The sequence below is a fragment of the Aedes albopictus genome, chromosome 3, assembly GCF_035046485.1.
Source record: "Aedes albopictus strain Foshan chromosome 3, AalbF5, whole genome shotgun sequence".
Lineage (NCBI taxonomy): Eukaryota > Metazoa > Arthropoda > Insecta > Diptera > Culicidae > Aedes > Aedes albopictus.
The window spans coordinates 127,618,792-127,642,654 of record NC_085138.1 but is presented as its reverse complement, the minus strand read 5'-3'; the positions used below and the strand labels follow the sequence as shown (position 1 = coordinate 127,642,654).

The 23,863-nt window shown below is 40.7% G+C and overlaps 5 protein-coding genes across 5 annotated transcripts; 2 read left to right on the top strand and 3 right to left on the bottom strand.

The window, feature by feature from the left end:
• The first annotated feature begins 783 nt into the window (after positions 1-783).
• Positions 784-2,375, top strand: LOC109432404 (pseudouridylate synthase 1 homolog). Its single transcript, XM_019708750.3, has one exon. It carries the CDS (start codon positions 949-951, stop codon positions 2,299-2,301), a length of 1,353 nt encoding a protein of 450 aa, XP_019564295.3. The 5' UTR covers positions 784-948; the 3' UTR covers positions 2,302-2,375.
• Positions 2,376-8,210: 5,835 nt separating this feature from the next.
• On the bottom strand, positions 8,211-15,743 carry LOC134284241 (uncharacterized). Its single transcript, XM_062842950.1, has 3 exons — positions 15,213-15,743; positions 14,233-14,983; positions 8,211-8,310 (listed from the first exon to the last, which is right to left on the bottom strand). Exons 1-3 carry the CDS (start codon positions 15,541-15,543, stop codon positions 8,211-8,213), a joined length of 1,182 nt encoding a protein of 393 aa, XP_062698934.1. The 5' UTR covers positions 15,544-15,743.
• Positions 15,744-17,376: 1,633 nt separating this feature from the next.
• On the bottom strand, positions 17,377-18,737 carry LOC109400373 (MYG1 protein). Its single transcript, XM_019672877.3, has 2 exons — positions 18,279-18,737; positions 17,377-18,221 (listed from the first exon to the last, which is right to left on the bottom strand). Exons 1-2 carry the CDS (start codon positions 18,590-18,592, stop codon positions 17,477-17,479), a joined length of 1,059 nt encoding a protein of 352 aa, XP_019528422.3. The 5' UTR covers positions 18,593-18,737; the 3' UTR covers positions 17,377-17,476.
• Positions 18,738-20,379: 1,642 nt separating this feature from the next.
• On the top strand, positions 20,380-21,040 carry LOC115257435 (large ribosomal subunit protein mL66). Its single transcript, XM_029857037.2, has 2 exons — positions 20,380-20,552; positions 20,611-21,040. Exons 1-2 carry the CDS (start codon positions 20,447-20,449, stop codon positions 20,997-20,999), a joined length of 495 nt encoding a protein of 164 aa, XP_029712897.2. The 5' UTR covers positions 20,380-20,446; the 3' UTR covers positions 21,000-21,040.
• Positions 21,041-21,351: 311 nt separating this feature from the next.
• LOC109432402 (COMM domain-containing protein 2) lies at positions 21,352-22,247 on the bottom strand. Its single transcript, XM_019708748.3, has 3 exons — positions 22,091-22,247; positions 21,950-22,027; positions 21,352-21,884 (listed from the first exon to the last, which is right to left on the bottom strand). The coding sequence occupies exons 1-3, from the start codon at positions 22,155-22,157 to the stop codon at positions 21,367-21,369; spliced, it is 663 nt and encodes a 220-aa protein (XP_019564293.2). The 5' UTR covers positions 22,158-22,247; the 3' UTR covers positions 21,352-21,366.
• Between the last annotated feature and the right edge of the window lie 1,616 nt (positions 22,248-23,863).

The window sequence follows — 23,863 nt, the reverse complement described above, 5'->3', positions numbered from 1 at the left end:
CTCACACGAAATTTGACGTTTGAGCGGTGTCAGCACCTCTCAAACGTCAAATTTCGTGTGAGAGTAAGCAGGCCAGAATAAATTCGTGCAGTGGACCATGGCGCCGTCCACAAATTACGTAACGCTCTAGGGGGAGGGGGGGAGTCTGGTCGAGCGTTACGGCCCATACAAAATTTTTAGGGTTTTCATACAAAAAAGCGTTACGGAGGGGGGAGGGGGGGGGGTCAAAAAATGACGATTTTAGCGTTACGTAATAAATGGATGCTGCCTATGAGTGAAAAGAACCTATAGGTATATATATATTGTCTATCTGGTTGGAATCAAGGCAGACATTCAATCAAAAATTGCCATTTTCTTGGTCCACAAGTGTCACAACTGTTTCGCATCTAGTGCGCTGTGTTGCTGACAACAACGGGAAGGATGCGCACTACTTTTGACATGATTATAAAACGTCGCGAGTTGGGTCGCGTCGCGACTTGATTGTGCGAAGTCCGGTTTGGTGGCGGTCCGACAATAGGCCTTTTCATGTGACAGATCCGTGCATGCATTTGTTTACAAAGCTTGAACAACAGCTGCTAACAAGAACGTGTCATCTTCATAGAAGAACTGTCAAACGCCCGAACAATCAGCTGATTTAAGACGTCAAATGAAAAGGCCCATATTTGGGTTGATTTCTGGTTCCGTGTACACGGATAAGCTTTTGATTGCGTTCACGGGTTTCTCTTCGGCTCTCGATGATGTACTAAAAAATAGTACTCAACATTATCAAAACAAAGTACTGTCAGGTTCTGTTTGCGTTTCTCTCGCGTCGTCGTCGAATCCGCCGCGTGCCGCAGTTCGTCGCGTATGAATTTTACAAAGATTCCCTAAATTCATCGAATTTAACAAGCGGAACAGTTCCTACGAGTGTTCAAAACCGATCCAAGTGTCTTCTCGAACCCGAAGTAAATGTTAACATTTCTCCGTCGCGCCGTAGTGTCCGTAGATTTCAATCGCGGCGGAGTTTCAAAACTGCTTCGCCGGTACGCCCCTTCTGCTGTTGTACCCGAGACGAAACCTGCCAGTGCCGGTGCTGCTACATTCCTCGCCCAAATGGCCGAAGCGGTGGAGCAGAAAATCTCCGACGGGAAAGCCCGCCATGAAGAGCGCCACCGGCAAAAGCGTCAACAGCAGGATGGGAAGGTGCGCTACAATGGCATGGTGAAGAAGCGCAAATGGGAAGATCCCCCGGAGGATCCGGAAGCGGTTCGTAACTTTGACCCGGCATCGCGCGTCAAGAAAAGGAAATGTGTTATAGTGATGGGCTATTCGGGGGTTAACTATTTAGGTATGCAGCGTAATCCGGGGACGAAGACCATCGAGGAGGAACTGCTGGTAGCGATGCGGAAGCACGACTGGATAAGTGAGGAGGCGTTCAATCAGCCGCAGCAGATTCAGTTTCAACGAGCGGCGAGGACGGATAAGGGCGTGTCGGCTGCAACGCAGGTAGTTTCCATTAAGTTGCCGGAGACTTTGGACATCGATGCGCTGAATAAGGATCTGCCGGAACAGATCCGGGTGTTTGCCGTCAAGAGGGTCACCAAGGGTTTCAATTCCAAGTCGAACTGTGACGCGAGGACGTATACCTACACGCTTCCGACGATGGCATTCGCTCTGCAGGAGGACAAGGTGGACAAGGAAAGCTACCGGGTTCCGGAAGAGCGACTGAAGGTGGTCAGTGAAACGCTGAAGTTATTCGAGGGAACGAAAAACTTTCACAACTTCACCAGTCGCAAGGAGTTCATCGATCCGTCTTCCAAACGGTTTATAATGTCGTTCGAGTGTGAGGCGCCTTTTATTCCGGAAGGAACGACAGTGGAATTTGCTACGTTGAAAATCAAAGGCCAAAGCTTCATGTTGCATCAGATTCGGAAGATGGTTGGCCTGACGTTGGCCGTGGTGCGCGGTTTGACCCCTGCGGAAACCATCGTGAAAGCGTTCGAAGAGCAACGGTACGGGATTCCAACAGCACCTGGTCTAGGGCTGGTCCTGAACAGGATTCACTACGAGAAGTACAACGTGCGTTACGGAGAGGATGGATGCCACGAAGCGTTGGATTTCCAGAAGGAAGAAGAACAGATACAGGAATTCTTCCGCAAGCACATTGCGGCGACGATCGTGGACACGGAGCTAAAGACGGCTTCCATGTTCGAGTGGCTGGAAACGTTGCCGCTTCACAGCTACGAGCCCAGGGACGAGAACGAAGTCCGGGAGTGGAAAGGTAAGCCGAAAAATAATGACGATGATGATGATGATGAGTAGGGGGATTTTGGGTGGAACTAAATACCTAGTAAGGCAACATTGTAGGGGATAAATGAATATAAACTCAAACACAATTTAAGTTTGTATGAAAAGTACCAAAACTGACGTTCAAGCATTAATCTGAAACGTATCCATGATCCTTTCCTTTGTGTAAAAAACTGTTGCCTATCACGATAAAAGCTGTTCCCAGCTCACGCGTGTTGCGGCCCGCAACTCTGGTAGATTCGTAGATGGTATGAGGAGGTACCTCTAAACGTTCGTACCATGAATAATGCTCCCCATGAAGTTAAGAGATCGGCAGTTCCACGTACCGAGTTTCCAATCGCAAGTCCTTTTTGTTCGCTGGGGTCGTTACCGTTGGTCTCGGTTCGTATTACTCTGTTGCTGATTTTTCGTTGTAATGTTTTTTATACGGTTGGCTCGTAGGGCCTGCCTTAAAACCAACCTCCTACCATAGGGGACCATAGTTGCACGGTTGAGCTTAGAGTCCTTCTCTGGCACTCGGGCGTTGATCGGCCGCCGCTGTTGTGAGCCGCTCCTCCTGGAAAACAGAGGCTCAGGTTTGTTGATATTTCTCACTTAATTCTTCTCGAGTTTTCTTTCAGGGCTTTTCCTGGCTCTTCCTTGTAGTTATTAACACGATTTCTTGCACTGACCCTCCTGAGATATTTTTTACGGCTTTCATGAGATGTGGAGAAACACTCCGGAATAAATTCCGGGAAGTCCTCCTGCAGAGACCCCGTGAAAAACTCCTGCTAAAATCCTGGGAGCTACTCTGGTAGAAATTCCAGAACAACTCTCAAATTTCTTGAAAAGACTTCAAAAAAGCGAAGGGAGCTCTCTATGGGAGCAAATATGTTAAAAATATTGTGAATGTAAATTTTTTTTTCTTTTTTTGGGAAATTTGGGAGAAATCTTCAGAAAAAAAAGTCATAAATTCAAGGAATTTATGCCTTTGCTGGGATTCTTTCTCAATGGAAGTATTCTGTGAAAAGCTGGAGCTGGAAGAATGCTGGATGAAAATTTCGATCGCAATTCGAGGGAAATCCTCAAAGAACATTCGGAACGAATTTTGGATAGTTTTCCAATAAGATTTTTAAACAAATCTGATGGAATTCCTAATCTTTGAAAGAATCCTTAAGAAGTATTCATCGGAATAGCCAGTATCATCAATTTTGGCAATCTCAGACCCCCTCCCCCTCGTGAACTTTCGCCCATACAAAATTTTCGATATATGTATGGACCGTAGACTTTGACCAAAACCCCTCCTCCTGTCCCTCAGCTTCTACGTAGTTTATGGACAGGCCCTTTCCAGTTTCCGTAAGATTTTCATCGAAATCTCATTTTTGCTTCACTATCAGCATAGAGGATATACATCAAAGTCTACTTTCAAAACTGTGTTAGGGATTCAACGGACAGGTCTGTGAAATTACTTTTTGAGTTACGGATTTGTTTTCCTGATTTTTAAAATATTTGAATGTCCTTCCTTTTGTAAGTAAATTCTCGATGAAAATGCCAAAGCAATTTCTTGCAATTGGCCCAAAAGAATTCTGGAAAATATTTAGCAATATCCCTTAATGCTTAAAAGATTTTTGATTTTTTTTGTTTTTCGAAAAAGCTTTGCCAAAAAAGTTCTTGGAAGAATTCAGCTATTTGGTGGAATTTCTTGGATAATAAATTTTGCGCATTTTCCCATAATAAGTTTTTTCGTGGATGTTTCTGTATATTTTTGAAAAGTTATATACAGTTAAAAAAAAGTTAAAAGTTATACATTTTACAAATTTTGGGCCAATTTTTGAATTATGAACTTTTACAATCTCTCCTGAAAAAAAAACAGGAAAACTCTGGAAAATGTATTTTGTCTCATGAGTAGACACGACGCAGGATTCGTTTATTTTTTTTCTTTCTCCACTTTTTATGTTAGCCTCAGTGTACCAGTTATGGCTATAGTACCACAAATTCGCCATAGTCGATTTTTTAACCTTAAATGATGCAAATCAATAAGAACAATTTTGTGAACAACAGATCACGTTCACAAAAGATGATTGCAATAATTGAAACTTCACAATAATTGTGATATAATATGGCGAAATAAGGTGCAAGGAAGCCGAAAAATTAAGGAAAATGATTTACTTCTATCGTAATTTGAGCAAATTATTTGCTCAAATTACGATAGAAGTAAATCATTTTCCTTAGTTTTTCGGCTTCCTTGCACCGTATTTCGCCATAGTGTACCAGTTATGGCTTATCCGATAAGGAATGCATGTAAATTGTAAATAGTGCGAAGTGGAACCCAAATTAACAAATGTGTCCATAACTGGTACAGGGTTCCTATCATTGGCACATGCCGTAATGAATACTAAAAGTAGTTTTGGACCCGTTTCTATATTATTCCTATAAAGTATGAAAACTAATCAATCATTATAGATATCGATGACATTCGACGGTCTTCTTCTTATTTTTGTAGAAATAGTTTTTCTTAGGTACACTGAAAGGCGGCTTGCAGTAATGACAACCATAAAAATATTTTTAAATTTAACATGGCAAAACATGATCATCGACCCACCAACGCTTCTTGGTGTGCGTTTTGTTTCTTCTCTCATCAACCGGTTCGATAGCCGAGTGGTAGCGTGCGAGCCTGGTGATGTCAAGGTTCTTGGTTCGAATCCGGTTGCCAACAGAAACTTTTTTTAATTGAAAATCGAGTCCATGGTAAAATTGAAAACATTCATTCATTTATTTAGTTCACATCAAATTCATGATAATACTGAATCAACAATTTGCCGCCATAATACTCGATTTGCAGCTGCAGCTCTCCATCCTCGGTCACGCCCAACACTCGCCAGATCACGCTCCACCTGGTCCGCCCATCGTGCTCTCTGCGCTCCACGCCTTCTTGTACCAACCGGATGGTTAGCAAACACCAACTTTGCAGGGTTGTTGTCCGGCATTCTTGCAACATGCCCTGCCCACCGTATCCTTCCAGCTTTGGCCACTTTCTGGATACTGTGTTCGCCGTAAAGTGCAGCGAGCTCGTGGTTCATCCTTCTCCGCCACACACCGTTCTCCTGCACACCGCCGAAGATCGTTCTTAGCACCCGTCGCTCGAAAACTCCGAGTGCTTGCAGGTCCTCCTCGAGCATCGTCCATGTCTCGTGTCCGTAGAGAACCACCGGTCTTATTAACGTCTTGTACATGGTACATTTGGTGCGGGGGTGAATCTTTTTTGACCGCAGTTTCTTCTGGAGCCCATAGTAGGCACGACTTCCACTGATGATGCGCCTTCGTATTTCACGGCTCACGTTATTGTCAGCCGTTAGCAAGGAACCGAGGTAGACGAATTCTTCTACCACCTCGAAAGTATCCCCGTCTATCGTAACATTGCTGCCAAGGCTTGTCGTGTCTCGCTCAGTCCCAGCTACCAGCATGTACTTTGTCTTAGCCGCATTCACCACCAGTCCGACCTTTGCTGCTTCACGTTTCAGGCGGGTGTACTGTTCTGCCACCGTTCCAAATGTTCTGGCTATAATATCCATGTCATCCGCAAAACAGACAAATTGGCTGGATTTCGTGAAGATCGTACCTCGGCTGTTGAGCCCGGCTCGTCGCATAACACCTTCCAGGGCGATGTTGAATAGTAGGCAGGAAAGTCCATCACCTTGTCGTAGTCCCCGTCGAGATTCAAATGAACTGGATAGCTCACCCGAAATCCTTACGCTGTTCTGCACACCGTCCATCGTTGCTCTTATCAGTCTAGTCAGCTTCCCGGGAAAGCTGTTCTCGTCCATAATTTTCCATAGCTCTGTGCGGTCGATACTGTCGTATGCCGCTTTGAAGTCGATGAACAGGTGATGCGTTGGGACCTGGTATTCACGGCATTTCTGGAGGATTTGCCGTACGGTGAAGATCTGGTCCGTTGTCGACCGGCCGTCGATGAAACCGGCTTGGTAACTTCCCACGAACTCATTTACTTTAGGTGAAAGACGACGGAAGATGATCTGGGATAGCACTTTGTAGGCGGCATTCAAAATGGTGATCGCTCGAAAGTTCTCACACATTAACTTGTCGCCTTTCTTGTGGATGGGACAGATTATCCCTTCCTTCCACTCCTCCGGTAGCTGTTCGGTTTCCCAGATCTTGACTACTAACTGGTGCAGACAGGTGGCCAACTTTTCCGGGCCCATCTTGATGAGTTCTGCTGCGATACCGTCCTTACCAGCCGCTTTGTTGTTTTTGAGCTGGTGGATGGCATCCTTAACTTCCCTCAGCGTGGGAGTTGGTTCGTTCCCGTCCTCTGCTGCACCAACATAGTCATTTCCTCCGCTGCCTTGGTCCTCCGTGCCTACATTCTCTTCGCCATTCAGGTGCTCGTCGAAGTGCTGCTTCCACCTTTCGATTACCTCACGTTTGTCCGTCAGGAGGCTCCCTTCCTTATCCCTGCATATTTCGGCTTGCGGCACGTAGCCTTTGCGGGATGCGTTGAGCTTCTGGTAGAACTTGCGTGTTTCCTGTGAACGGCACAGCAGTTCCATTTCCTCGCACTCCGCTTCTTCCAGGCGGCGCTTTTTCTCCCGGAAGAGACGGGTCTGCTGCTTTCGCTTCTGTCTGTATCGCTCCACATTCTGTCGGGTTCCATGCTGCAGCATTACCGCCCGCGCTGCATCCTTCTCCTCCAGAACCGCTCTGCACTCCTCGTCGAACCAATCGTTTCGTCGACTCCGTTCTACGTACCCGATAGTGCTCTCGGCTGCGTTGTTGATGGCTGCTTTCACGGTACTCCAGCAGTCCTCTAGAGGGGCCACGTCGAGCACACCCTCGCCCGGCAACGCTGCCTCGAGATTCTGCGCGTATGCGGTGGCGACATCCGGTTGCTTCAGTCGCTCTAGATCGTACCGGGGCGGCCGCCGGTAATGTACGTTGTTTATAACGGAGAGTTTTGGGCGCAGTTTAACCATCACCAGGTAGTGATCGGAGTCGATATTAGCGCCACGATAGGTCCTGACGTCGATAATGTCGGAGAAGTGCCGTCCATCAATCAGAACGTGGTCGATTTGCGATTCCGTTTGTTGTGGTGATCTCCAGGTGTAACGATACGGGAGGCTGTGCTGGAAGAAGGTGCTACGAATGGCCATGTTCTTGGAGGCGGCGAAATCGATGAGGCGTAGGCCATTTTCGTTCGTCAGCTGGTGGGCGCTGAACTTTCCAATCGTCGGTCTGAATTCCTCCTCCTGGCCTACCTGAGCGTTTAGATCCCCTATGATGATCTTGACGTCGTGGTTTGGGCAGCGGTCGTACTCGCCTTCGAGCTGCGCGTAAAATGCGTCTTTGTCATCATCAGTGCTTCCGGAGTGAGGGCTGTGCACGTTTATTATGCTAATGTTGAAGAATCGGCCCTTGATCCTCAACCTGCACATTCTTTCGTCGATCGGCCACCAACCGATCACGCGCCTCTGCATGTCGCCCATCACTATAAAAGCTGTTCCCAGCTCACGTGTGTTGCCGCAACTCTGGTAGATGGTATGATTACCTCTAAACGTTCGCACCATAGATCCTGTCCAACACACCTCCTGCAGCGCTACGATTCCGAACCCGCGGTCCTTCAGTATATCGGCGAGTATGCGGGTGCTCCCGATAAAGTTGAGAGATCTGCAGTTCCACGTACCGAGCTTCCAATCGCAAGTCCCTTTTCGTCGCTGTGGTCGTCGCCATTGGTATCGGTTCGCATTCTTCTCTTGTTGATTTTGTTTGTTGAAAATTTAAAACATAATTCTGTTGAATTGAAACGAAACTCAGTCTGCACAAATTTAGTGGCGTTGTGTATTTAAATTGACCCTCAGAATAATAATTTTCACCACAAGCCGCCGTTCAGTGTAGTGCGATAACTGGTACAGGCACCCTAATTGAAAAGTTCAGCATGCTGCCTTACCGAGGCCAGGTTGCGCTACCTTCATCGCTAGGAGGTCGGCCTTCTGATAGGAGGTCCAGATGGTTTTCTTCGATATCGGTAGACTTACAGAAAAAAAAATCGGTAGTTATCGGTAGCACAGACAAACAGACGTAACACTTGCGAAATTCCCATCGACCACGCTTTTGTCGATCATTTTAAATGTTCATAGTTGTGGCACAGACAAACAGACGTAACACTCTCACATTTCCCATCGTACATAGACCGTTAACTATTTAAAAATTTGATAGCCAACTGCCCACCCATGGCGCTCGCATAGTTTTTGTTCGAGTTTGACGTTTGCCCGCTACCGCCATCTAGTTGATGGTCGTCCAAACTCAGTCCATTTAGTATTGGGCGAACAGGTTCCCGGGACTAGAATTTCAATCGAAATTCGTTCGTAGTGTTACGTCTATTTGTCTGTGGTTGTGGCTTTCACAACCAGATGCGCGCGCATCGTTTTTCTATGCGTTTGACGTTTCACACTAGCGCCTTCTGTTGACGATATTGCACAACGAAGTGAGTCGTGTGAGTTTTCCACCAGGTGATGGTAGTGTGAACTGGGCGATGGATTTCCATGAAAATCTTTCAAGGTGTTACGTCTGTTTGTCTGTGTCGGTAGTCTTAAAACTTAGCTTGAAATGGAATTCTCAACAAAGTCACACATATCGAGTTTAAAATGGTATCATCCTGATGAACATTTAGGAACATAAATAACCATTGAGCATAAACGAGTAGTGAATTTAAAATCACTGAAATAATGAAGCTTATCATCATTGTATTCTACCGTCTTCTTTCCAGAGATTTTACATGGATAACTCCAGACTTCTACTGGGATTCTCCTAGGTATTTCTGCTGGGATTTATGATTTATTTCTGAGATTTCTTTGTGATCCATACTTCCAGAGGTCCCTGTTAGGATTCTTTTAATGATCCTCCGGAGATTTCATCCAGGCGTATCTCACGGAATTCCTCATGGAATTCTTCTTGGTATTTCTTCAAGAATTCGTCTTGAGATTCCTTCAGGATTTTTTTTCCAAATGAACTCCAAGAATTTCTGTGAATATTTTTGAACGAATTTCTACTTAGATGCCTCAAGCATTTGCTGTCGCAATTACTCCCAGGAAAACCTCTTGAAATCCCTGCTTCCTTTAAGGATTCCTTCAAAGAATAGTCCAGAGATTGCTCCAAGCATTTTTTCCAAGAAATTCTCCCAATATTCCTCCAGAAATTACGGGATACCTGCAGGTTTTCTTCAGGACTTCTGCACGATTTCTGTAGGAAAAAATCTTCTAGGATTCCGTCAGAAATTCCTCTCAAAAAATTTCTGCTGTAATTTTTTCTCTTGTGATTTCTTCAAGAATTTCCTCTATAATCGCAGTTTCGAGTTCGAAAGGAATCGCTCAAGAAACTTCTTGAATGATTCCTGGCAGAAACTTTCTTCGGTGACTGCTATTTGAAATGTCATTTCTTCGCAACTACGTACTGCGATCGAAGAAAACCCGGTTTCTTGAGCGTTTCAGGCAAGGAATTTTCTTGTGGGATTCCAACAGAAATTCATCTTAGAATTCATCTAGAAATAGGGTACTGACACTTATCCACTTAATCAGTGGTATGCATTTTGGGCAGTTTTTTACTATAACTCAGTCAATTCAAAACCAATTGACTTGAAAGTTTGTACACTAGATACTATAGATACGTATCTCACGTATCTGGTTCAAAATTAACTGAGTTATTGTAAAATACTGCCCAAAATAGAAAACCTACCGAGATAGTTCCACTTCCCTGTCTGCTGAGATTTCTCAAGTAACTTTTGCTCCTGAGATGTCCCTCGGGGTTTTTTTTTTGTTTTGAGAATTTGACTGTTCACACATATTTACTGTACGTCACAATAGTTTTGGTAATATTATGACGAGTTATTTTGTTTTGCCCCTTCATATACTCTCGGAATATTTGTAAACAATTGTCAAGTAAGTGTATTCTGGAAGAATTTTTGATTCGGAAGCTACACAAAAATCTTCTAGTAATTTTTCAATGTATTTTATCAGTAGTCTGTAAGATTGTTTAACTACATTCTCGTAAATAGTTTTTTCGATTTTATTACAAATATTTTACGGAGCATCTGCTTCAAAAAACAGACAAAATACCTAACAAAAATTCCAACAGTTTTCTTATTTCATATATTTTTAATAATAATGATTAAGTTATAAATAGAATACGGTCGATAAATCAGAATCTGATATAAAAAGTTTGGCTCAAAAAGAAAAGTGTTCTATCCAATAAGATTGAATAAAGCTAATAGGAAGAACACGCCGTGATATAGGCATACCTCTATGAATGGAGTGCGAATTCCGAAAAAGTTACCGATCGATAGAACTTGTAATAAAAACAGAACAATAGACGGATTTCGCGCCAACTCGAACAAATGTTGGCAGCACCCTCTCAGATTACAACGAAACTTTCTTGGTGTGTAGACCTTGCCCAGATAAGCCACTTTGCATACTCATTTTTCTATTTTTTTTTCTCGACTGACTTTTGAAAAGGGCTAAACTTTTTTTATGGATTTTTTAAAAATGTTTTGAATCAAAAAATGACTACTCCTACAAAAAAGTGTTGTATGGGTGATTATCACAAAATAAGTCAAATTTTAAGAAAAAAATACTGAAAAAATCCAAAATGAGCCCTATACTGAAAAAAATTATTTCTAAAATTTCAAAGTTGATTTAAAACAAAAACACCATTTTTGATTTTGATGAAATTTTGTCTCAAGACAGGTAATTATGTTCCCTACCAACCGTCCATACATCACAAGATGGGCACTTTTAAGGAAAACAAGTTTTTCTAACAAAAACTTTTTCTTGTTCGAATGATTTCTTTTTTCAGTGTATTTTGTTATCAACAATAAAACCTGTGAAGGCCATATCAATCCCAGAATCCAATGAAACTCAATTTTCTAGGAGATTTTGTGTTATTTATTCAATCATTTGGAAGGGTTTTCCTATACATAAAAAACTTCAAAATATTACAAATGTATTTTCTTAGGAAATGTAATGTTTGATCGCAATATGTATTGAAGTGCACTTTTAAATATACAATTATTTATAATTATGAATTTTTCAAATATATACAGGGTGTTAGGTTCCTGAGTGCAAACTTTTTAAAGGATGATAGAGGACCATAAATGGGGAAAAAAATTGTTCTACGCATATGGTCAAATCTCAACCGTTACGTAGTTATTGAACTTTCCATGTTTTTGACTCTCATTGCCTTAGCTGGCTATAACTTGAAAATGGTCAAACTTATCGCAAGTTTTTTACCCTTATCCGAAAGATTATTGAATTTTCTATCAAATGGCATCTTTGAATCGATTGGTTTAGTTAAATAACTAAGTTTTTTAGAGCAAACTAGCTCAAAATAGCGTGTTTTAATTTGTTTTTATCAATTATCTTTGAAACATGCGTAATAAATTAAAATTCTTTCTTTGGTAAAGTTGTGGCCCCTGTTTCACTCTACAATTCGTTCTTTGACATCAAGCGTCTATCTCTTATTGTTTTCTTGCAATTTCGATTTAAACATCGCATTTCAGGTCAAAAATTTGCCACTGTTAAGGTAAGCACTTTTTTGCGCACTGTGCCGCACATTTAAATCGAAATTGCTAGAAAACGATAAGAGCTAGAAGTTTGGTGACAAAGAACGAATTGTAGAGTTGAACAGGGGCCAAAACTTTGCCAAAGAAAGAATTGTAACTTATTACGCATGTTTCAAAGACAATTGACAAAAACAAATTAAAACACACTATTTTTAGCTGTTTTGCTCTAGAAAACTTAGTTAATTAACTAAACCAATCGATTCAAAGATGCCATTTGATAAAAAAATTCAATAATCTTTCGGATAAGGGTCAAAAAATTGCGATTAGTTTCAAGTTATAGCCAGTTAAGACAATGAGAGTCAAAAACATGGGAAGTTCAATAACTACGTAACGGTTGAGATTTGACCATATGCGTAGAACAATTTTTTTCACCATTTATGGTCCTCTATCACCCTTTAAAAAGTTTGCACTCACGAACCTAACACCCTGTATATGTGTCTTAGAGCCAATTTCAAACATGTTCTTTTCTATTTTTTCCGATCATACTAAATATTTTTGGTTCATCTTCTGAATTAGAATACCTGTTTGCCTTTACTTTGTCGCCAGGAATAGGCAAAAAACTATGGAATTTCTGAGTGCCTGGTATTGTTTTGGCGTTATTATATATTTCTTCGAGATCTTCTAACATTTTAATGTATTGTTCAGTGGATACGTAACAGAAATTTAATTTAGTTATATTTTTATCTGTCTGTACAACTGCCTAGTTATATAACTCTCGTTGAGTTGTTATGGTATTTCCATAATCTCGAGCAAGACTTGATCTCTTTGCCATTCGCTTGAGAGTGCCACCAATAGCATCACATGGACCTTTACCGTGGGACGTTGCAAAAAAAATGCCATTCTGCTCTTAATGCATGCTTTGACTGGAATCGACATAGACTAGCAAAGTTCTTCTTATTTTTGTATTGTGATGCTGCCCCATCAGACATAAAATAAATTTTAGAAAAGTTCGTTAATTGTTTCATAAAATCTATCATTTTTGAGATGAACAACTGGACCGCAACTGTATCGTGAGCCATTACTTCCGATATGATAATGAAGCTAACATTTACAAGTTTATTATCTTTCATATAGTAAATTTCAAATGGGTGTATTGTTGCTTGCGAGTTGTTCCAATGATATCCTTGAGCAGCGTTTTGAATTATGAATGAATAGTTTTCAGAGAAATCACAAATCGCAAGAATTTCATCATCCTTTAATGTATCTTTTTTATTTCTGAGAAATGATGATTGTTGTTTATGAATAAAGTCGTGTGTTATAAGTTTGTCAATTTTATCAACAAGATACGGAACAAATTCATCAACAGGTTTAATAATCGTTTCTAAATTACAGCGATCAGTATTCAACCACTGCTGAAATATAATCTCTTCTTTGTCATTTGATTCTAATATCAATGTAAGTTCCTCTTCAATGTGTTCATTACAAGCACACTTTTCACAAGCACGGAAAAAGCAATTATCTGTTCTGGTGGAAATATCGCAAAGCATTTTTTGTATTATTTCATCTTGTGACACAATTCTTATACTGTTGAACATTAAATTTACATTTTCATGAATAGTACATATGCATTAGTATGGGACACGCTTGTATGAAAAAAAAAAACAAATCCTCGCTCCAGTCGACTTTTTTGATTCCATTTAGGTCCCATATGAACTGTACAAAATTTCAGCGCAATCGGTGAAACTATAATTTAGCGCAAGCGGTTCAAAGTTTGCATAGGATTTACTATGGGAAAAGTTACACTTTCAAACAAAAAATCCCAGAGCTCGCCCTTTGTCTCCTTAATTCAAATCGATCAACGCTTCTAGTAGAAAAATCATTTTTGAAACTTTCCTTCGAAGGCCGCAAAACGATTGGATGCTTGTGGAAAAAGTTATTGATTTATTACCGATTAGTGATCCAACGAACGGCTTTTCGTTTTGTTTTATCAGCAGCACTGCTGCTGCCGTTGTTGCATGGGGTGGCGGGAGGCATCACCACCCCCAGAAACAGCAGCAGCCAAGGCAGCAGCTACAGTGCTGCGAATAAAACAAAACAAAACGCCGTTCGTTGAAACACTAATCGGTAAAAAAACAATAACTTTTTGCACAAGCATCCAATAGTTTTGTGGTCTTCGAAGGAAAGTTTCATAAATGATTTTTCTACAAAAAGCGTTGATCGATTTGAATTAAGGAGGCAAAGGGTGAACTCTGGAATTTTTTATCTGAAAGTGTAACTTTTCCCATAGTAAATCCTATGAAAACTTTGAACCGCTTGCGCTAAATTATAGTTTCACCGATTGCGCTGAAATTTTGCACAGCTCATATAGGACCTGAAAGGAATTAAAAAAGTCGACTGACGCGAGAATTTGATGTTTGTCCCATACTAATATGCATACATTATATATAACAGTAGAATCAAGTAAAATACAATGCTTTGGTCGCAACTGTGTAAATACTGTGAAACCAATATTCACAGTTTTGTACATATCTACAAAAATCATATAAGCCTCTTTGAGCGACATCATCAAAAGTCGTTTTTGAACTTGTTGTTTTTTTCCATTTCGAACCTCAGAAACAAAATCATTTGTTCCTGGCATTGGCCTGCTGATATCATTATCATCAAAAAATTCTCTTACTATTTGTTTTGTATCGTCATCAATACCATGCCCCCTTCTTTTTTCGGTGGTACAAAGAATACCCTGTTCATAAACAAGATCCTTCACCTGCCTCGCCATATACATTGGTGCGTTAAACTCTCTTGTGATTTTATTTACCGACCAAGACTTAGGAAGTACAGATAGTATTTTAATCTGTTCGCTTCTGTCAGTTATAGGGTGATTGAACTTATCCTTTAACTGCATAATTATCTCGTCATACGCCTCCACTTTGCCAACATCCGTTGAATCTATTCCGAAGATATTTTTTCGAACTGCTTTCGTAATCTGCAATGATTTGTTTATGCGATATTCCATACTTCTCATGTTTCTAGATGAGATTGGCGATAAACTCAATGTTTCAGCAATGGTATTAAACTTCTCAATATTATGGGGACCCTGTAGTTGATCCGTTGACGGAATTGACTCCAATGATGGAATAGATGGTACCATATCTGTAAGATAAAAGTTAAGGTTAACAATATAATAATGAATGCAGTTGAAGTTAATGATAGTTATTTATGCAACGAGTTGCAAAAATGATTTTTTTTCGCACAAGTAGTACATTTATCCAACGAGGCTTGCCGGGTTGGATAAATACGAAGAATACTGAAAAAAATAGTTTTGCAACGAGCTGCAAAATGAGTTATATAAAAGAAGCTAACACGTTGAAGGCTTACTTACCCAGCTCATGTTCGATTTGTTGACCACTCGTTGACGGTTCTGGTTCTGGAACATCATGATGTTGCTGCCCACTAAATGATGGTTGCATAGTTTCGTCGTTTCCATCCGATCGGCGTTTTTTCGTATTCGGGCTTCTGTTGTGATTTATCAATCCACGACATGACTCACAAATACTCATCGATTCGTCGATTTCATGTGTATATCCCATGGAATGAATTTTATCTATCAATCTTAATGACATGCCCCGTAGATTATGACGGTTGCACTTTGGATTGTTTATTTTTGCACTGCACTTGAATTTGTTGAATTTTGATTTATACGATTGATCCATTACTTTTCAGAACTGCCTTTAATAACCAAAGAGAAGTAACACGTAGAATGATACCGATTCATTTTCTTGTTTTGTTCATATTTGCTTTAGGTACAACTCTTGATTTGTTTTTTTTTCGATTAGGTAGTTCGAATCTAATAAATAGCCTTACCTAATATTAGGTAAGAACATGGGGTAGAAACGTTTGGGTAGAAATTACAGCAGCACGTAGGAAATGCGTGTTCTAATTCTATATTGTTTCGTACTTCTAGAGTGCTGCTGCGTGAATATGGGTGCATTGCATTGTCGCATATGACACAATAAGTTTCATTGCATTTTGAGATTACTTCACTGGTTTAGTTTGTTTTTAAAAAAAGACTCTGAAAAAATAATAATTTGGACATGAAAAAGTTTTTGTTAGAAAAACTTTTTTTCCTTAAAAGTGCCCATCTTGTGATGTATGGACGGTTGGTAGGGAATATAATTACCTGTCTTGAGACAAAATTTCATCAAAATCAAAAATGGTGTTTTTTTTTAAATCAACTTTGAATTTTTAGAAATGATTTTTTTCAGTGTACACACTCAGTTGAGCTCGGCTAATTTTCATTCTTTTGCCGAGATCCGCACAGCCGAGCGCTCGGCAATCGCAATTCTACTGAGATATCAGCAAAAAGTCAAGTTTATTCATAGCAGCACCCATGGGTGCCGCTATCATCAAACATTAAACGTCAAGCGTTTAACCGAGATCTCAGCAAATGAACTTTAACCGAGATCTGCACAGCCGATCTCGGCATTCTGTTTTAAGTGTGTAGGGCTCATTTTGGATTTTTTTTCAGAATTTTTTTTTTTAATTTGACTTATTTTGTGATAATCACCCATACAACACTTTTTTGTAGGAGTAGTCATTTTTTGATTAAACACATTTTTAAAAAATCCATAAAAAAACGTTTAGGGCCGATTTCTTCACCTCGGCTTAACCGGTAAGCCAGGCTTACCCATATAGTTAAACCTGGTTTAACGCTTAAGACAGGGTGAAGAAATCGACCCTTAGCCCTTTTCAAAAGTCAGTCCAGATAAATTTTGAAGAAACTAAGTATGCAAAATGGCTTATCTAGTCTTGGTGTACATACCCAGAAAGTTTCATTGTAATCTGAGAGGGTGCTGCCAACTCCGAATACGATTTGGGGCGAAATTCGTCAATAGGCAGTCGGGTGCTTGAAACTTTTGCCAGTCTTGGTAAGGTGGTATGAACTACCAACCAAGCCAATCTGTTTAAAAGTACAGGTCGTACGGCAGAAGTTTCACGCATTCGATGTATTCGTTCAATACATGGCCTACTTGCCTATGCCTAATTTCACCTTCTATAAATGTTCATACTTGTTCGCAACCTAGCGAATACTATCATATCTATCATTTCGTTATCCACTTTGATCTCTATTCCCTTATACTCTGAGTAGAAAAAGACCAATATAGCCATAAAATAAAAATTGTTTGGGCTACCGAAATATCGGTAGGTTTGGCCACCATGGGCTACCACCTTAGATATAGCGGCACGATATAGCATTTTATACTCAGCTGCTGGTTACCAGAACAGACGCTGTTTGAGTTAGACTCCTTGTTGAACAGATGCTCGAAACGTACCTACCTGAAGTCAGAAGGACAGCCATGCGCATGCTGCATTACCGCTTATCATCGAAGGATGAGGGAATTGTGAGGTAGAGCTATGTGAGACGCTCCTTACAGGTTGCTTATTTACGTAAAAAGATACATGTGCCGAAATTTGAACACTTTGAAATACACGGAGATAGCTATCTCATAGAACGAACATGATAAATTGAATGAACAAAACACAGATTGTAGGCGGTGAATATAATTTATGAATACAACATTTGAAATGCCACATTTTTTATTCAGAAAAAGATGTGATCTACAAATCTGTGAACCTGTGGAAGCTTCATTCCTGCGCTTGTAAACTTTCCACAGCCATCCGCAAAGCACCTTCTCTCGTTTTGTTGCCGCCGATAAATCCCGTTTGATGGCAGAATGAGGCTCCTTCTATTCCTGACACTGTCTCCAGCTCCTTGTCACGCACTCCACGCCACGGAGCAGCCAAGAATTTCCTGCACACGAAGCTGGCAGGTTGCAGTGGTACGCAAATCACGCGCCAGTCATTCTCCTTGTTGAAGTATATCACGTACTTGGGAACCCCGACGACGTCGTACTGTTCTTCCAGCTCGTACAAGTGCTCCTTCCACGGACAGAAATGCTCCAATTCCAAAATTTCGCCGGAAGCGTGCACTTCCATTCGTTTCTTAACAGCATTCTCGACCATCTCCCGAGCTGGCCACCATCTTACGGCGTAGTACAGAACCTTGTCGATGAACTCCTGTCCAACATAGTCCTTGGCCTTTTCGAATCGTTTCATGGCATCCGTCTCGTCTCCAGAATCTTCGTTCCACGCCGGATTGAAGTGACTCACGCGGGCACTCAGGTGCGTGTTAATGGTGTACTTAGGCTCCCCTTCGAACATCGGCACGCCATTATCGATGGCATCGATTTCCGCTATCAGTGTGTCGTACAGTTTGCGGTACACTCCCCGGACCATTTCGTCGTTGGCATTTTCGATTCCGTTCGCCTTCAGGATCTGGCGGATTACATCTTCTCCGAAGTAGGTGTAAATCAAACCAGCTGAACTCAATCTGTAGGGAAAAACAAATTTGAAATACCATTTCGAGACTCCCCTTCCCAATACTTACCGAATTTCCCGTTTGACTTTGATTTCCGGTCGCAGCGAATTGAGCGTATCGTTGAAGCTTGCCTGATGGTGATCGAACCGATTGTTCGCACGATCGAACACCGCTCCAACGTCCACCACGATGTCGCACTGTTCGAGTAGCGTTCCGTTCCTGGTCCTGGTGACGGTGGCATTCGCGTACTTGGGCAGTTGTTGGAGCATAAAACAGGCCAGCACTTCGTCACAGTGGAATATGCCGTCGTGCGTGCCGATCGTCAGCTGACGGGTTCCGTCGTCCTCCTTGAAGCGTTTCGTTTCCTGGGCATCGGTGGACATTCTTGAGATTATCGTGAGACGGCCGTTTAGATTTGGAAGGTTAGATTTGCTTATGAGACGCGTTGTTTGCACTAAACTGCGGGAAACCGATAATTTTCCGATGCTAACAGGAGGTAGCGGTGCAAGTCCGGGAACTAATTTTGACAGTTGTCGAAACATTTTGGTCGCGTGTGCAAGCGAAAACAAAGCAGGGGTACGAGGGGTACTCGAATGCTATCAGTCCTTGTTATTTGTAATAATGTTTGTAATATAAATCCACTGAAGTTTTTTCTACGCGGTCCGCGGTTCAAATATGACGTCCATCATTTAGGGTCTGTGTCATTTGGCATAAAGTCATTTGGCATGAGGTCACTTGGCATAAAGACGTTTGACATAAAGGTCATTTGGCATAATGGACACTTGGCATAATAAAGAAGGGTGCATTTCGATTATGCCAAATGACTTTACGCTAAGTGACCTTATGCCAAATGTCCCGCTCCCCATCATTCATGCGAGGTATGCACTTCAAACGGAATAGCTCAAATATAATTTCGTTCAGTGCATTGTTTTTCCGTGAACGGAATTGAATTTGTCCAAATACGGGAGAACAAAAGATGTTAACAAAGTTTTCACAAAAAAAACACGATTAGTTTGAACACAAATCACTTTTGGCATTTGGATTAATACAGTCGGAACCCGCTCGTTGAGCGACAACCTCCACCCAACCAACGGATTCGATTCGCTAGTTGGGTGAAGTGACAGCAGCACAAGGGGCGCGCGCATTGTTTTTTTTAAATCATGTTTAGGTTGGAAGTAAAAAGTAATTTTTTTCAATTTACATTTAGAGCAAAACTGATACGTTTTGCAAGATACATATATGGCCAATACGATAAATAATTATTTTCACCCATTTTTAGTCGGTGAAGTGAAAATATAGATGTTTATGAAACCACCCGGACCAAAATGCAAGCACAAAACGCTTTCAATGGTCGACAAAATAAAGATTGCCGATGTTTTGCATTTGTTTCGAAGTAATTGTACATATTGTTTTTTTTTTTTTTAAGAAATATGAAACCCTGATAAAAATTTCCAATAAAATCACCATAAACTACCATTTAATAATGATAAATTTGACGGTTCAACAACAAACTATATTGTGTATGTATTTTCCTACTGAAAATGTTCTATTGAAACTACAATACGTGCACAATAAAATCAATGGCACTAGAGATTTCAATAATACAAACACCATTAATTGAATGGTAGTTGACTTGAGTTTGCTCCAGAAAATTTGGATTTTTTTATGGTAAAGATACATAACAACCCCCATTTTCTATTGTAAAAGTGCCATTTACAATACATGCTATGGTGGAAAACCATAGGGTCTGTTGTCACTCTATCGTTTTAAACAACTGAATTAATGGTAACTACCATTCATTTCAGCGTGTTGTAACAATACATTCTGTTGTATCTCTATGATCTTTTTTATCAGGGAATAGAAATTCTTCTTGATTATCAGTAAGTTTAAGAAACCAAAAACTCATTAGCTGGCCCCTCGGAATTACAGATTGGTTGTCATTTTCAGTTTGACATTGAATTATGACATCCAGGTACTTTTTAGTTGACTGACAGCTCAACTAATGGAGCCCCAACTAAAAAGTCACCCAACTATTAAGCCCCCAACCAGCGGGTCATGACTGTAATCAATTGGGCAATTACTTTGAGGCCTATTACTATTTGCAGACCCCTTGTACATTGTACTAAAATGTTTGTCGTTTGGTTTGTTTTGCTCTGATTTCATGAACGTGACCGGTACGTGAACGTGCTGTCAAAACAATCGTGCCCATCTGCGGCGTGAAACCAAAATCTATAAAAATGGCTCTTACGAGTGTCGTAAAATCCGGATTTTTTCGAGTAAACACTCTTCTTTTCAATAATTTGAGAACATTCAGTGTAACACCTGTTAGCCATCTTAAGGAAAGTAAGTAGCTTTAAACTACACAATCGAGATCAGCTTCCTAACAGCCGAATTCCCACAGTCAAGGAAGCCACCCAAAAGGATGCGCTGGTCATCAGTGCGGAATACGTCGCCTCGCCGCGAGCCAATCAGCTGCTGCAGCAGGTGGCGGAAATCAAGTGCGGCAGCGGGCAGCAGTTCTGTCCCCAGTGCACCCTGGGGCTGGACATCAAGCACACGGATGTGCTGATCCTAAGCCAGTATCTGCGAAGCGACGGATGCATTCTGCCACGCCGGATAACCGGGTTATGTAAGCGCCAGCAGCGACGAATTAGTTCGCTGGTGATCATGGCGCAGAAGGCAGGTCTGATGCCGAATATTGGTCCGTCGTGGAGTAAGAAAGATCCCAAGAAGCGCTACCAGTGGAAGAAGTATAACAAATATTTCGATGAAAATACTATTAAATGTTAGGAAGCTGGTTGTTGGAATAAAATAGTATTTTGAGTTGGGAATCGCTTTTCTTGTAATCATCTTGTAAACATTGTAATCTTTGCCATTTCATTAAAGCAAACAATCACCAAGGCTTTCTCTTCAGATTATTATAAGAATTCTTCCAGGAGTTAATATATAATATCCTTTCGAAGTTTGCAAGATTTCACTTTGGAGTTACTTTTAAGTGATTAGGTCGAGGATTAGGTATTCAAGAAATCTTGAACAAATTACTTTTTTATATCTATTTTCTGCCGTTGACAGGTTCATCCTTTTTGTCTAGGTACACACATTTTAAATTCGTATGAAGCGTACACTTTGGCCAGCCAAATGATCGTATTGCTCAATTTTATTTCTGGAATGATTTCACAAAATTTCTAACCCGATGAGTTTTGGAATCGATTAGAGCCTGCTCCAGCACCTGTATCAAGTGCACCAAACTAGTCGGATCGGTTTGCAGCAGGACTTCCTTCCGAGTGCTCAGCTGACCTGTCTCGGCATCGCCCTGATCAGGCTGCAGTTTCTCCTTATGCTCGTTGACCACTTCGCTGTCCAGGTGCAACTTCATGGCTATGATCGGTGTGGCTTGTTTGATCATCGCCCTGGAGGCCACCTTCGCTTCCAAGCGCCACTCCAGGTCTCGGAAGTGCAACTCGCTGTCGGTGGAATGTTTAAGGATGTTTTCCACCAGATTCCGCTTGCTGCTCACAAACTGCCACAGGATGGCTATTTGGCCATCGGTATACTGGAGAGTACGAAGCGTTTGAAACTCCTCCTCGGTGATATGCAACTTGGTGGAATCGATCAGTAGACAGACCAGTGCTTCGACGCAAGTTTTAATGGTCTCAAAGGTTGTCTCTAGCTTTTCTGCAATGTTAGATCCGGGATTACCAAATGGGGATCAGTGCTTTCTATATCGTTTAAATACTTACTAGCTGCGACAGAGCATTTTTTCTCGTTAATGCCATTACTGACATACTCGATGGCCAATTTGCAGAACTCGATAAGGACTGCGGGGAGAGGAAAACTGGACTTGATGTCATCAATTTTAGAAAACAGAAATATGTGCTTACCCTCTTCTGATTGATCTAAGACAAACTTCAGATGCTTATCCTGTTCCTGCTTAATTAGATGAGCCATTTATTCACATTACCGATGAAAATACTTATCAAAAACTAAAACCCGCTGTGATACTACTTTTTATGCGATTCTTGGTACGGTAACAATAATATTATGATGATTGATAAAAGACCAGTAATCAATAGTCCTGTTCAACGACGTAGGTTGAACCAGAGAAAATAGGTAGAGAAGCGAAGAGTGTGAAGCCAAAAAAACCTTATCGAACCGTCAAACTGGTATCCTATCCTATCGAACAAAATCAACAAACCTTGACGATTGTCGCATAATTCATGATAAGTATTGCGATCATTCGAAACATATTTTTACCAATATTTTTAAATATCAAGGATATTACTGTAAATAACATTGATTCCTTAAATTGACGAAAATTGATCCTTTTTGGTATACATTTTAGATGATTTCTTGTTAATAAATCAACAGCATAAATCATTTTCTAATGCAGTATACGAGAAAGACACTACCCTCGATAGGTGGATTAATCTGTTTTTCGGTAGTTGCAAACATCCGAGTTACGAAATCAAAACAGAAAAAGTGTTGCCGTTCAGACGGCTGTTCACTCTTCGCTTCTCTACCTATTTTCTCTGGGTTGAACTTGCTCGAAGTTGCTGCATCCTTCTCTTACCCGTTTGTCAACGAACGGGAAAGAGCGGGAGTTCGAGCAAGTTCAACCTACGTCGTTGAACAGGACTAATGATTGTATGGCTTGATAGAAGTAACAATCGTGTTTGGCAGGTTTGGCATAAACCCACTTCGCATAAGCTCGATTTAGTACAATTTCGAAACAGATCGTCGCTCAATGCCCTTTTGAAGGTACCGTCAAACTGGGTTACTTGCAACAGCGGTGTAACTTGCAACACGATGACATACAGTAAATGTGAAGTATTTTCTAATAATAATAAAAAATAGTATGCCCTTCTATTTCGTTTATAGAGAATATGAGTATCAAAGATCGATTCAGTGGAAAAATTAGTTTTATTTCTTTGTTCATTGTTTAGTTACACTGTTAAAACGGTTTGCTCATTTTATGCCATAAAAACAAGTATGAAAATCGTGCTTCACCTCTCCCCAACGGTAAGTGCGATAAGTCTGATAACCTTGCTTGCAGTTAGGGTACTTCATAGTAAGCTTAGGTAAAGCATAAAAGTTTGATAAACTTATCGACTAAGTAATGTTAAAAATCATTATAATATTCGACAACCATTTTGGGGTAACTTGCAACAGTTGCATTTGACAAAATCTTCAATTATTTACCTCTACGATAATTTTGACAAAAATAACCGAAATGGATTATTTATTGATTACGTAACGCGTTCATTTTCAAATGACAACTCATTTTTTTTTTCATTCTTGCACGTGACCGTCCAACATTGTTAGGAAATACAATATTTTGATGTTTTATTCATGTTTCATCTTGATAAAAGTTCAATTTACTTTATGGACGCTTTAAAACAATCACCAACATCAATTCTGAACCTAGACAGAGTAAATATTTTCAGCTGAATACCCAAATTAGCGATTTGAATATTTACAAAGTTGAATAGGTTTGTTTCAACCGTGTTATTTTAGCTGAAATCTCCAAACACCACTTCAAACTGAAAACTACTTAAAGATGGCTCACTCTACATTTTCAAGAAATGATAAATAATCCTTGTTGACATTTTGTAACGAATACTGAGTCACGAGATCCATATATATTTTATATTTAA